The sequence below is a fragment of the Carcharhinus amblyrhynchos genome, chromosome 8 (assembly GCF_965287045.1).
Source record: "Carcharhinus amblyrhynchos chromosome 8, sCarAmb.v2.hapA, whole genome shotgun sequence".
NCBI classification, from domain to species: domain Eukaryota; kingdom Metazoa; phylum Chordata; class Chondrichthyes; order Carcharhiniformes; family Carcharhinidae; genus Carcharhinus; species Carcharhinus amblyrhynchos.
Window position 1 is genome coordinate 57961120 of NC_137331.1, and position 14688 is coordinate 57975807.

The following is a 14688-nucleotide window of genomic DNA, read 5'->3' on the forward strand; positions in this document are numbered from 1 at the left end:
CTTCCCAGTGTCTTACCATCATCGTACATATATATTCCCTTGCCTTGTTAGTCCTCCCAAAAGGCATCATCTTGCACTTTACAAGGTTAAATTTCATTTGCCACTGTTCTGCCAATCTGACCAGCCCATCTATATTATCCTATAGCATAAGGGTTTTCTCCTCACTTGTTTTGGTGTCAATCAATAAACGTATCCACCCCAGAGCATCAAACACCAATATGTTTCTGCCTGTTTCAAAGGTTTCAATAATTTTTTATGTTGCTTTATTGAGTTCTACGTTCTTAATTATAATTTAGTTATGTTACAAATATGAGATTGATCAGGTGCCAAGAAATGCGAGGGTCCGGCGGACCCTCTCAGGTGGACAGCTGCTGTGGAGCTGCCTCAGGGAGCTGCAGACCAGTATAAATTCAATGCGATGAAAAAAAACACAGCAGACTTTGCCTAGACAGCACATTCAAACACCTGACAGCAGAACTCAGGAAACCTCAGTCCTCAAGTATTTTCTTCATTTTATTTCACCTCAGACAGTTCATCTGAAATCACAGAATCCTACAGTGCAGAAGGAAGCCATTCGGCCCATCGAGTCTGCACTGGCCACAGTCCCAACCAAGCTCTATCCCGATAACCCCATGCATGTACCCTAGTCAGTCCCGCTGACATTAAGGGACAATTTAGTACCGCTAATCCACCTAACCAATATTTCTTTGGGTCGCAACCTCTTTCTGGATCGAGGTTGTGGCAAAATTGTGAAGGCCACCAGACCAATGGAGCCACCCACCAACCTGTTTAATAGTCAGTGAGCATATTTCTGACTCTCGTGTGCTCCCGCTAAGTGAAATATCGTGCTGGTGGAGGATGATGTCAGGATTCACGCCTGACATTCTTCCCACGCAATTTCATGTACTTCCAGACTGGGTGTGTGCCCACTCAAATGATAAAATTCTGGCCATTGCCCCAGAAATGTCAGTCATGCTCCATCACCATAACAATGCAGTAGGATTTCTGGAGTGAGGGTCATTCAGACGAATCTTATGCCTTATTAAACACAGCTGGATTAACAAACAGATAAGGTGTTTTAGAGTCCACAGTCAGAATGCTGGCAACGTTGGGCAGCCAGTTTTAATAGCAGGAAAACTGATTACTGATTTCTGCAAAAAAAAAGCAGGATCTAGGCTTTCAAAGACTTGAGGGCCTTACTCTTCCAGGAATAGTTGAGGCACATCAGAATGCTTGCTTCACAATGATGAGCACCCATAGGACACGAATTCTGCCACATAACGTCAATCTGCCTCACTATCCTTTTTTTAGTAACAGCCACAGGGAAGGTTCCCATTTCCAATATCAATCTTGGTAGGTTCCCAACATGACTGAAATCTAGCAGAACGTTGCATGACCCTCATCTGAGCCTTTATAGTCTAACCAAAACCAGTACATTGAAATGAGCATAAGTTTGCATGGCTAAAAGATGCTATAGGAGCTGTTTTCCCAGGTTTGTCATTGCAATAGAGAGCAGAATATCAGTAATAATATATTTTAAAATCCTACATCTGCACACAATTCCTGCCAATTTTTACCATTATAGATTCCTATGTATTTTTGCCATTATTAATTTATTTTTATAATAGAAATTACCTATGTAAATTTGTCATATTATTAATACCCTCTGAACTAACAGTGACATTGGAATATCTTGGTTTTACATTGCATTTACCAACAATGCTACAGAGACACTCCTATACTTAAACAAACTTCCGTAATTGTAATCCATGTGGTGATTTACCTTCATAAGTATATTGAAACCTTGACAAACACTCCCCTAATCAATAATAAACCCAGCCTTTCAGTCCCTTCATGCACAGATTAATGTTTCAGACTTCTCCACCAACCACTGCAATCTTGCCAACTAATTTTATAACTCTTACATCAGTTCTGGGAAGCTTCCGCAATAGAACTCTATTTGGTGTATCAACCCCCATGAGGCTGGAGAAAAGAGCAAGCTTGAACTGGACTAACACTAAAAATATTCTCCAATTCTCATATCAGTTGTTGATCAGCCTATTCTTGTTTATAAAGCATTATATTTCAGGTACACATGTATTGTCACAGGAGTTTTCATTAGTCCTTTGAATCATACCTTTGCAGTTAGGTTGAAGAATCCCTTTGGTTCACTCATTTTCTCCAGGACATGGCATTTTGTTCCAGCAGTGCTGTCGTATTCATATACGACACCATATTCCAAATGAACATTATCTACTGTCAGACTCACATGGTCTTTCTTCCCATCAATTAAAGCCATTGTATTAAACTTATCAAAGACTTCTGGAGAAAAAACATTGTGTCAACTTGACAATGTTATTTCAAAACAAAACAGTTCAAACACAGAATCAGCGCTATATAAAATGTGCATATTGTGGACACCTAAAAGGAAAATACTTTCTGGCAGTCAAATCCATTAATATTTTCATACCAATATCATTAGCATGCCCCAACATTTTTGAAGTTAACCTACAAATCAGTGCATCAAGAAGCATCCATCTGTTTCCATTTCAATTTCCAAAATAATTACAGCTCTTTGTGGCATTCAGTTTGAATACTGCTGAAAATGATTGAAACAAAGGAAAAATAGCCTCCAGGATCAAATTGAGCACTATTACGATATAATACCTCATATAGTATAGACAGTATTCAAATTCTGCAATATGCTCCTGTCACCAATTTATATTCTAATGAAAATCCTGATAGTAATTTTCTCACACTGTATGTGTATTTTTCAGAGGGAACAAATGAATTGCTTTTTACAGTGACAGAAATTTCAATCATTCTTATTGATAATCAGATACTACTTCTTCATAAAAAGTATATTTATACATATTGCTTATTGTTATTTAACAATACAAGTTTCTATCCATGGTAATTGCTGTTTGGAGCTCCGTGATCTTAATATTCACCAGAGAGATGGGCAGGATCTGTCAGCATGAGGAAACTTGGAAATGGCAGGAATATAAACGTCCTGCTGAATCTGACAGCAGGAACTCATTAGAATATTTTCATCCCATTTTCCTTCTGAAAGCCAGCAAGATTCAAGGCTGGAACTTGGACAGGAAATCCTGTGCTGAAGGGAATCATGAAAATTCAGAGGTCCTGATGGCAAGGGAATGGAGTTCAGAGCAAAGAGTGTGGGAATGAGGAAGGTCAGATCAAGGGGTAGAAGAGATTGAAGGGAAGAGGATCCCTCTGGGGATCAGGGGTGAGGGGTTAGTCTGGCCGATGGCAGTGATGAATATAGTTGGTGGCTGTTTGAAGATCATGGAGGAAAGAGAAAACGTGAGGAGCAGAGGTGTTGAGGTGTTTGGAGAGTTCACTGTGGGGAGGGAGGAAAATCATATTAGGCTTACTTGAGGGGCCCAAACCATTATGGCCCAGACTGCTGCAGAGTATTTTCCCGCTCGATCTGGCAGGTCTTGCTGCTGGGCCCTAGGGAACCCAGCCCAACCATTAAACCCAAATCACTAATAAAACCTGAGACACAGAGCCTTATTTACATATTGCCAGCTAGTCACTACAGATCAGGTCACTCATCTGACCCCAAACTTGACCTGGTTATGCCAGAAGTAGGTACATTGACTTTTCATCAGAACCATTGAGTTGAAATCTTAATTCTGCTTCTCTCTCTGCTGATGCTTTATGACTTGCTGAGCATTTCCAGCATTTTCTCTGTTTATTTCAGTTTTCCAGCAGCAGCAGTGTTTTGTTTTTGTAGACACCTTACGGCTGGATTACCCATTTTTATCCACTTCTGTCCTGCTTTCTTTGATGGGGATGGGGGTGGTATAGGGCTGTTAAAATTGCCACAAATGTCACAATTTTATTTTATAATCTCGAATTTTGGAGTGAAAAATATAAGAGTTTAATTAAAAAATGTTTCCATTCTTTTGACCTGTGATACATTAAAATAAATAAAATTGGCTATATATTTAATTCAGTAAATGTACATGTGATGGTGCACTTTGTTATCTATTTGGTTTCCAGAAATGGGAGTCATCTGACATCAAGTAACCTGAAACTATCAGTTTGACATAGCCATGGCAATTTGTACCACTGAGGAAATGCTGTCAGCCAGTGAACACATCCAACCGAATTCAAATGCACAGAATCATATTTCACCTCCCATAACACCCATAAATTAAACCTAAACAGAAGGCACAGCATTTAAGAAAAATTTCATTTTTGCTAGAGCAAAAATATACAAAAGGAACTAACCTTAATAAGTAGCTCATTTTACTTACTGCTTGCTCATGATTTTACTATCTATTGTAGTTCTGTGTTTTAAAAGAGAGGAAAGGAAGGAGCTTGCAAACTTATTAATTAATTGGTCTGTAACAGTGCATTTGTACTTCAATGTTGACAAGTGCGAGGTGGTCCACTTTGGTAGGAATAATGGTAGGAAGAATTATTACTTACGTGGCGAAAAACTGCAGCAGGTGATGGTGCAGAGGGACCTCGGGGTCCTTGTGCATGAGTCACAAAAACCCAGCCTGCAGGTGCAGCAGGTGGGTCAGGAAGGCTAATGGGATGCTGGCCTTCATAGCGAGGGGGATTGAATATAAAAGTAGGGAGGTCTTGCTGCAGCTATATAGGGCATTGGTGAGGCCGCAGCTGGAGTACTGTGTGCAGTTTTGGGCGCCGTACTTACGCAAGGATATTTTGGCCTTGGAGGGAGTGCAGAGGAGGTTTACTAGGCTGATGCCGGAGTTGAAGGGGTTGAGCTATGAGGAGAGGCTGAATAAACTAGGCTTGTACTCGTTAGAGTTTAGAAGAATGAGGGGAGATCTCATTGAGACGTATAAGATGATGAATGGGATGGATAGGATAGAGGTGGAGAGACTCTTCCTGCTCAGAAAGGACAGTAGGACTAGGGGGCACAGCCTCAAGATAAAGGGGGGGGCGGTTTAGAACGGAGTTGAGGAAGAACTTCTTCACTCAAAGGGTGGTGAATCTCTGGAATTCTCTGCCCGTTGAAGTGGTGGAGGCTACCTCGCTAAATATTTTTAAGACACGGGTTGATGGGTTTTTGATAAGAGAGGGGATTAAGGGTTATGGGGAGAGGGCAGGAATGTGGAACTGAGCCACGACAGATCAGCCATGATCTTATTGAATGGCGGGGCAGGCTCGAGGGGCTAGATGGCCTACTCCTGCTCCTATTTCTTACGAGTGTCTTCTACAAATTAGATAGTGTTTCTTTGGACTTCTTCTGATGGATGATGTTGCCAGTGTCAAATACCTTGACCTTGATGCCATGTTATCTGGGCTATCGAACTAATGCCAATATATAACACAAACGTGCTCTATCTGGAAACTCATTCAATCATTAAGAGGAAGATATTTCTGCATATCAACTGCAGTAGTGTATAAACATAATGCATGCAATATTGGCTTCAAACTATTTTATGCTGTGAACGTGCATGCTGATACACATACTAGTGTAAGTTTGCATTTAACTGCATCACTGGGGAACCATCAAGAACTATGAGGCTGAATTCCTTCTTGCATTGCTCAATCATATCTTGGGATGGCTTGAATACAAAAAGCACTTTATCTGTGAAGAATATCATTTAATTGCATAATCAGATACTTTAAACCAAGGGGAAGGGCTAACTTCAGCTGGGAAAGAAAACTTAAGTAGCAAAGTTGGGTTGAATTAATTTTAAGATATAAAAAAGGAAAGAGTAACATAATGCAAATTGGAATCCAATGTGCCTTTAAAGTATCTTTACATACTATCTAACTCTGATATACCTTCATTAAATCCATCTTGCATGTCGCTGTTGCTTCCCCCCGAGGCTGGGAGCTTTAAACTGATTTTCTGTAGCTCTTCCTGGCCACTTTCAGTATTATTATATACCCACCGAATAGAGTCTTGCTGCATAACCAAAATAGAAATACAATATAAAGCCAATTCATTTTATCACTTTCATTCCACAATACATAATTAATTTACAGTTACAAGATGAGTGAACAATAACAGAAATGTGGGTGGAGCTACTGAATGAGAGTGAAAATGAGGAAATCTGCACATTTTTTCTTTTGCAACTTAACAGCAACCTTCTGGTGTGATAAGTGTTCAGGACAAAGAAACATAGAAATACATGAAATAATATTTTTTAAAAGCCTAAGTTTTAATTGACATTTTAAAGTTAGTGGGGGTGATTCTCCCAGATCACTGCGCTGCTCAAGTTGTGCAGTTGGCCAGGAGACATCAGCGGTGGCTGTTTCGTGGGCTTCCCGCTGGGCAGCCAGGCCTCCATGCATCTCCCGGCCTCAGATTTTCAGTGCCAACCAATTCGTATGAGAGCAATTTACGCATTACTACATCTGTACATATGATTAGCGGATTCAGAATTTCCCCTCTCCCCACTAGTGTTTCCAACTTCTCACGCTGGCAGGGTTTACAACTGCTCTATAAAATTCGGGACCTGGCATGGCAGCATTGAGGAGAAGCAAGAGGGTAAGTGTAATAGAACTGCAGCCTCCAGAGTGCAGGGGAGGATGGACTCCAGGTTTGGAAACATTCTGGATGGGGATGGGGAAGTTCACTGAGGGCTGGAAGTGCTGTCCCCAAACCCAGAGATGTTTCATTGTTACCTCTGTGGGGTGGGGTGAAGGACTTTACTAAGCGCTGGTCAGGCTGCTGTTTCCAGGCACAGGGATGTTCCAATGTTCTGCTATGGGATGTGGTGTGGGACTGCACTGAGTGCTGGGGTTTTAGAGAGGGGCAGGGAACCATGTGCCACTTGAGGACGCGTCAATTCAGGCAGTTGGTTCTCCTACCAGAGGTGCTCATGTTAACACAGCCACTCATACTGCATGTACTCTGTAGTGAATGGGGAATCCATCTTGTGATATTTAGCAGGCTATCCCTGCCCCTTGCCTGTAACCTGAAACACATGCCTGGAAAGGAATGCTGAAATAGCACCCATGACAATGGCTCAAGAGTGCGCAATGTCCACGCCCGTACATCAACCTCTATGCTTTCCCCACCTGTTGTGTTCATGATGCCAATGGCAAGCAACCTAATCAGGTGACACATGGCACCCCAGATTGTGTTGCCAGCGTTCACGAATGGGAGCACTGGTCCCAGTGAGGGTTTGAGGGGGCTGTTAGTTAAAAACAAAGATACGTATCTATCAATCTCCCGTCATGAAGATGGATTTCGGACTTATAGGTCTGGAGCTGGCCATTATGGTGCCGGCTGCTGAGAAGAAGGAGGCAGCTCAGGAGGGGAAGGGAAGTTACACAGCCACTGCAGAAGCAGCTAGTTGCAGACCCTGGAGGAGCAGCCAATGGCAAACCCTGCAGAAGGAGGGCAGAGGGCTGCTGATGGGACCGAGGAAGTAGCAGTGCAGACTCCCAAAAAGGCCAGGAGAGGGAGAATGCAGAAGCAGAGGGTCTACAGGACCATGAGGTCTTTTGAGGGCCTGAGGCCATGTGCCGTTTTTGGCTCCACCTGCATAAGGAAATGGTGCGGCACTTGTGAGAGGTCCTGGCAAAATGGCAACTCAAGGGAGGGGAGGGCACTCACTCTCAAAGTGACAGCGGCGCTCAACTTTTATGCTATAGGATTACTCCAGACACCCAGTGGGGACATCTGTGGAATTTCATAGGTCTCTGTCCACATGTGTGTGAACACAATAAGAAGCCTCATAACACCAGGTTAAAGTCCAACAGGTTTATTTGGTAGCAAAAGCCATTAGCTTTTGGGATGCTTGCTGCTCCTTCTTCAGGTGAGTGGGAATTCTGTTCACAAACAGGGCATATAAAGACACAAACTCAATTTACAAAATAATGGTTGGAATATGAGTCTTTACAGGTAATCAAGTCTTAAAGACCTCCACTCACGTTATCTGTACCTTTAGGACTTAATTTTAAGTCTTAAAATTAAGGGGGGAGAGGCAGGGCCTAATTCCGCCTGAGAGGCAGGCATCAGCTTGCTGCACTATTCGAGTAGCACAGCGGGCTGGGAAAATCGCGCCCAACATCTTTATAAGTTGAGGGAATATTGGGTTCCCCTGTTAGAAATCTATTAAATTAAAATGACTAACTTGCAACTATTTTATCAAATACAAACAGGTCATATTTTCTATGTTGTTTTTTAACCACATCATTACTGTGACAGAGTTATCTTAAACCTTTTGAATAAAAATGTGTATTTGTTTCAAAGTTCCATTGTATCTTACTTTAAGTGATAGATGCTCAAATGAGACGTACCTTTTTTGTGGGCCTGTTTTTTGTGTTACAGCTTTCTCATTGGTGGATAGATCTCAATTAGAACACCAAAATTTACCAAAACCAGCAGCTTCAGAAATTTACTCAACGACATGAGATTTAAACTTTACAAGGGTTCCCAAATGTCCATCATTCAATGTCTACGTGGTCCACACAGACATAAAAACTTGGAAACAATTCTCCATTTTCCCAAAATGTAAAGAGAACTCTAAAGGTGCACGCTAAATGTAACTGAAGCAGCATTCTTAGCAGACAATAAAAGTTGTTTTAATGAAGAAATATGTTTGCTAGAGACAGAAAGAAGAAACAGTGACTAACCTGTGAAGGACGTTTGTATTTCCGACATGCTGTGACATGTGCAATCACACTTGCATGGCTCTCTTTGCTCACATTGATCCCATTAACTTTGATGATGCATTGACCAGGATGCAAGCCAGCTACAGCTGCCACAGTTCCTACACAATATAATAACACCTGCAGTTCATAGCTGATCTTGGTGAATTTCTTTCAGGCAAATGAAATATAAAGAAGTAGATTCTACGTCCCTAAATTTTTGACTGTAGAGATGATGAAACTGGCAGCATCTTCCCCTATCACGGCGCAACATCCACTGGCTATACTTGTTCGGTTAAACACAAAATTCCAGAAATTAGGAATATAGGAATTAGGAACAGAAGTAGTCAAATTCAGCCTTTCAGGCCTGTTCCACATTCAATCAGATCTTGGCTGATCTCTCCCTCGTCTCAAATCCACCTCCCCACTTGTTCCCCATATTCCTTTATCCTTTTTTAATGAGAAATATATCTATCTTCTTCTTGAAACCATTCAACAATTCATCAAGTGCCATCTGTGATATCCTCCTAAAACACACGGTACACTGTTGCAGTCTTTGCAGATACAATCAATACGGAATACTTTGGTGTGAACTTCAATTATTTATGCATGACTCGTGCTTTAGAGGCCATATAGAATGTTAAGACTAGCTGAATGAAGTGTGTTTTTAACAGCTTCCTCTCCATATTTACTGCTGAACTATTTCTCTGGCCCTGAAAAACTAATTTTAGAAATCAAGTCATTCCATCTTATGATGAAAATTTCATGGAAATTTAAAATAGTGAAAATTAATTTTTTATTCATTTTCTTAAAAGTTCTTGATTATTCAGTTTCTGCTTTAATTCTGTGTATATGTCCGAATCTTTATTTTACTCTCTGTAAAAAGACTACAAATGGAAAAATCCATGCTTTTTATTTCCTGATTTGCTGGCCATGATGACTTCAATGTTTCTGGATATCAGAGATCCCCTGTAGATGGAGCCAGAATAAAATTGATGTGAAATCAATGCTAAAGAGCTTGTTAAATCTTTGTGCACAATCTTTTTTCAAGATAAACGATAATTACCTTTGTTATTGACTGAAATATTCAAGTCTGTAAGTATTGTGTTCTCTCTTCAATACATCAGCACTGAATATTAATTGATTATTAATGTAATATTCCACAATAATTTCATCAATATTATTTCTAATATTAATATCAACAATAAAATGTCAACACGTGCAGGATAGTTACAATTGATAATTTACGAAGAGTGATCAATTAAAAACCGAAGCAGGATTTATTTTGATGGCAGCACAGGGAACCAAAAAGCAGCGAGCCTACTGTCAGTGGTAGGGAAATTGCTCGTGTGCACTATCAACGATTCCGTAACAGCGCATTTGGAAAGCAGTGTATAATTAGACAACGTCAGCGTGGATTTATGAAAGGGAAATCATGCTTGACAAATCTACTAGAATTCTTTGAGGATGTAACTAATAGATTTGACCAGAGAGAACCAGTGGATGTATTTTATTTAGACTTTCAGAAGACTTTCAATAAGATCACACATGGCAGATTATTATGTAAAGTTGAAGCACAGAGGACTGCAGGTGATGTCTTGAGATGGGTAGAAAGCTGGTTAACAGACAGGAATAAATGGGCCTTTTTCCAATTGGCAGGCAGTGAATAGTGGACTAGTGGGGTACCGCAGGGACCTGTGCCACAATCTCAACTGTTCATATTATATCTTAATGATTTAGATGAGGGAATTAAATGTATTATCTCTAAATTTGTAGATGATATATGCAGGAGAGTGAGCTGTGAGGAGGATGCAGAGATGCTTCAGCGTAATTTGAACAGGTGGAGTGAGTGGGCATATGCATGGCAGATGCAGTATAATGTGGTCAGTAGCAAAAATTGGAATGCAGATTATTAATTAAATGGGTGTAAACTGAGAGAGGTGGATGCTCAACGCATCAGTTGCTGGAAGTAAGTGCACAAGTACAGCACGCAGTAAAGGAGGCAAATGGTATGTTAGCCTTCATAGTGAAGAAATTTGTGTGGAGGTTGGCGATGTTTCACTGCAATTGTATGGAATATTGGTGAGGCTACATCTAGACTATTGTGGTGTCCTTATCTGAGGAAGACTGTTCTTGCTATAGGGGGAGAGCATCGAAGGTTTACCAGGCTGATTCCTGGAATGGCAGGACTGTGATATGGGGAGACTAAATTGGTTCGGATTATATTCATTGGAGTTTCGAAAAATGAAAGGGGATCTCATTGAAACTTATAAAATTCTAACAAGATTAGATAGGATAGATTCGGAATGTTCCCAGTGGTGGAGGAGTCTAGAAGTAGAAGTCATAGTTTGAGGATAAGCGGTAAATCTTTTAAAGTTTATTTATTAGTGTCACAAGTAGGCTTATAAAAACACCACAATGAAGTTCCTGTGAAAATCCCCTAATCGCCATTCTCCAGAGCCTGTTTGAGTACACTGAGGGAGAATTTAGCATGGCCAATGCACCTAACCAGCACGTCTTTCAGAATATGGAAGGAAACCAGAACACCTGAAGGAACCCATGCAGATACAAGCAGACTCCACACAGACAGTGACTAAAGCCAGGTCCTTGGTATTGTGAGGCAGCAGTGCTAACGACTGTACCATCATGGCGCCCTGTTTTAGAACTGAAGTGAGGAGAAATTTCTTCACCTAGAGAGTGATAAATCTCTAGAATTCACTACCACAGAAAGTAGTTGAGGGCAGAACTTTGTGTGATTTCAAGAAAGAATTAGATATAGCTCTTGGGGCTAGAGGGATCAACGGATTTGGGGGGAAGGCGGCAGGATCAGCGTATTGAATTTTATGATCAATCATGATCATAATGAATAGTGGAGCAGGCTCAAAAGGCCAAATGGCCTCCTCCTGACTTTATTTTCTATGTATCTTTCTCTGTATGGAGTCAATGGGAATCATGGGAAAAACTTCGGTATTATGCTTTAAATGAATCACAATATAGGATCTGATCACAGGGGAAAGTGCAGCAAAATAAATTCATTAGTTCAGAGACTGAGAGAAATGGATGCCTCAAATTATGTATTATATGTGAATTCTAATTTTCCTCTTCAGCCCTCCAGTGTACACTAAACAGCTGAAGTATCTCCACATTTACAGTTGAAGCAGCCATTCAAATTTCCGACTTGGGCTGTTTGTCTTACCTGTCGCATAGTGAGATCTTAAAATGGGATAATAGGGATAGGGTTGGAAAAACGACAGACTTGCAGCTGCTGTTCTGATCCCAAGATCCCAGAGCGGGTTTTTAACATCCTTTGACCATATTCAGAGAAACAAGAGATGGGGCAATTCCGATCTCTTCTGCTTAATTTAAATGCCAGGAGAACATAAGAACATAAGAAATAGGAGCAGGAGTAGGCCATCTAGCCCCTCGAGCCTGCCCCACCATTCAATAAGATCATGGCTGATCTGTCGTGGCTCAGTTCCACATTCCCACCCTCTCCCCATAACCCTTAATCCCCTTGCCTATCAAAAACCTATCAACCAGCGTCTTAAAAATATTGAGCGAGGCAGCCTCCACCACTTCAACGGGCAGAGAATTCCAGAGATTCACCACCCTTTGAGTGAAGAAGTTCCTCCTCAACTCCGTTCTAAACCGTCCCCCCTTTATCCTGAGGCTGTGCCCTCTAGTCCTATTGTCCTTTCTGAGTGGGAAGAGCCTCTCCACCTCTATCCTATCCATCCCATTCAACACCTTATACGTCTCAATGAGATCTCCCCTCATTCTTCTAAACTCTAACGAGTACAAGCCTAGTTTATTCAGCCTCTCCTCATAGTTCAACCCCCTCAACTCCGGAATCAGCCTAGTAAACCTCCTCTGCACTCCCTCCAAGGCCAAAATATCTTTGCGTAAGTGCGGCGACCAAAACTGCACACAGTACTCCAGCTGCGGCCTAACCAGTGCCCTATACAGCTGCAGGAGTAGAGTTATATCTGCCTCCCCCTCTGTTAAGTGCATGATTGACAGTGCTAACAAGCAGCACTTGCTTAACAATAACCTGTTCATTGACACCCAGTCCGCCAGGGCTACTCAGCTCCTGACCTTATTACAACCTTGGTTTATCCATGGACAAGAGAGCTGAACTCCAGAGGTGAGGTAAAAATGACTGACCTTGACATCAAGGCAACATTTGCTGAGTATGACACCAAAGAACACATGAAAACTGTAATCAGTGGGAATTGTGGGAAACTTTTCGCTGATTGGAGTCATACCTAGCACAAAGGAAAATGTTTATGGTTGTTGGAGTTCAATCAACTCTGCTTTAGGACATCATTGCAGGAATTCCTCAAGGCAGCGTTTTGGGCCTAACTATCTTGAGCTGTTAGCTATAAAGAAAAGGTAAAAGTTCTACCCATCTCAATAACAAATATATGGATGGAAAGGGAGGAAATTAAAAGAATAACCACATGTTACATATTGGGAGCTCAGCAATGTTAAGGGGAAGATTATCAAGAGTGCGCACCTCTTGGAGGGTTACTGTTTGCGTTTAAAGCTGTCTTGTGGTGAGTGTTGTCTCACTCATGCCAACTTGTGAATTTGTGAATAGCATCCTCTTGTGTCCATTTGTGTATATAGGTATGTAAGTAAAGCAGAATAAACTAGTTAAGTTGGTACTTTTTGTCCATATGGCACACAGTCTCTTATCTTGCAAGGTAATAATCTAACAATGAGGTAGGATTGTTTAACTTTTCCAGCCACACAACTTTGTGTTGGGGAGGTTTCCAGAAAACCAGCAGAGGAATTTTACTGAGAAATAAGTTTAAAAATTCAGTCTTAGAAAAAGGCTGTTTAGACATGTGAGTGGACTAACATTAATAATTTTTTGGTGCGTGGGAGAGTACTGCCATGATAGAGAATCTATGGGTGTATATGTGGAGCAATGTGAGATATTATTATTCACCACCAATAATATCCACGAAGATCCTGATAATCCAGCTATTAATTAGGCAGTGCAGAAAAAGAGAAGGGCAATATTTTTAATGAAGTCAGGTCAAGAAGTGTATGAAACACTCAAAGATTTGTTCACTCCTGTTAAACCAAAAGACATGTTGTACATTTTGTGTAAGCTTCAGCAAAACTATAATCCCAAGCCATTGGAGATTGCTGAAAGCTATCAGTCTGGAAAAATGAATCTGTTGGCATCGCTCCACATCACAAATCAGCTGTCCAACCAACTGAGCCAACTGAGCTGCTCTTGCAAGGAGCTGGCACAGATATGACAGGCCAAATAACTTCCTTCTATGCCATACTCGTATATGCTATCAAGATAAGACAAATCCACTTGCTCAGAGAAGTAAAGAAGTGGGCAGGAAAAAGTGATGAGCCCACCACTTATGAGATTTGTGGCAGACAGAAGGAGATAAGATCATTTTTTTCAGTGCACCATTTAGATTCCTACCTCTTGTCTGACTGTTCACTGATTGTAAAATTACTGATAGAATTTCTTACTGCTACATTAGCATCTACAAGTATGCATTTTGAAAGGTCTCCTTTACTTCTCTGAGTACTCTCTTAAGTGGTTTTATCTTATATTGATAGCATATAAGAATAAGCCCTTTAAATCTGACTCTTTCCTTCAGCAGTTAAGATGCCCATCTAGACAAAAACTTTGTGAATACATGGAAATCTATCTCATTGAAACCCCAGTAGAACCTTAGCATTAACTGCGCATGGGATGGCACATTTGCCTCATATGCTCCATTCAGTAAAATCTGGCAGACACCCAGCAGAGATCATGTTGGCTAAGTTCAAAATTAATTTTTGAGGGATCTGAAGAAGTGCTCCTCCAACTTCACAGAAACATCTGGACCACTGCCACCCCAGGCTTTCCCTCTGGCCTGCAAAAGCCTCTCAAATGCCCAATGTACAACTTACTTAATTGTCTGACTCATGATCTTTGGGATTCCAATCTACATGACCTTAAAATTAGCAAATTGTCTCTGCAGATTCATTTTGAATGGATGGTTGGCTGATAGAGCATTAATGAAACACAGTGCCCCATTGCAAGCAGCCAAC

The 14688-nt window shown here is 41.0% G+C and overlaps 1 protein-coding gene across 1 annotated transcript in view; it reads right to left on the reverse strand.

Annotated features, from left to right (window-relative positions):
- Positions 1-14688, reverse strand: part of prex2 (phosphatidylinositol-3,4,5-trisphosphate-dependent Rac exchange factor 2) — a 415983-nt gene that overhangs the window by 178407 nt on the left and 222888 nt on the right. The window contains exons 20-22 of the mRNA XM_080194118.1: positions 8605-8741; positions 5800-5923; positions 2138-2322 (exon numbers count right to left, since the gene is read on the reverse strand). Coding sequence (XP_080050244.1) covers positions 2138-2322; positions 5800-5923; positions 8605-8741 — 446 coding nt within the window. The remainder of the gene's footprint in view (positions 1-2137; positions 2323-5799; positions 5924-8604; positions 8742-14688) is intronic.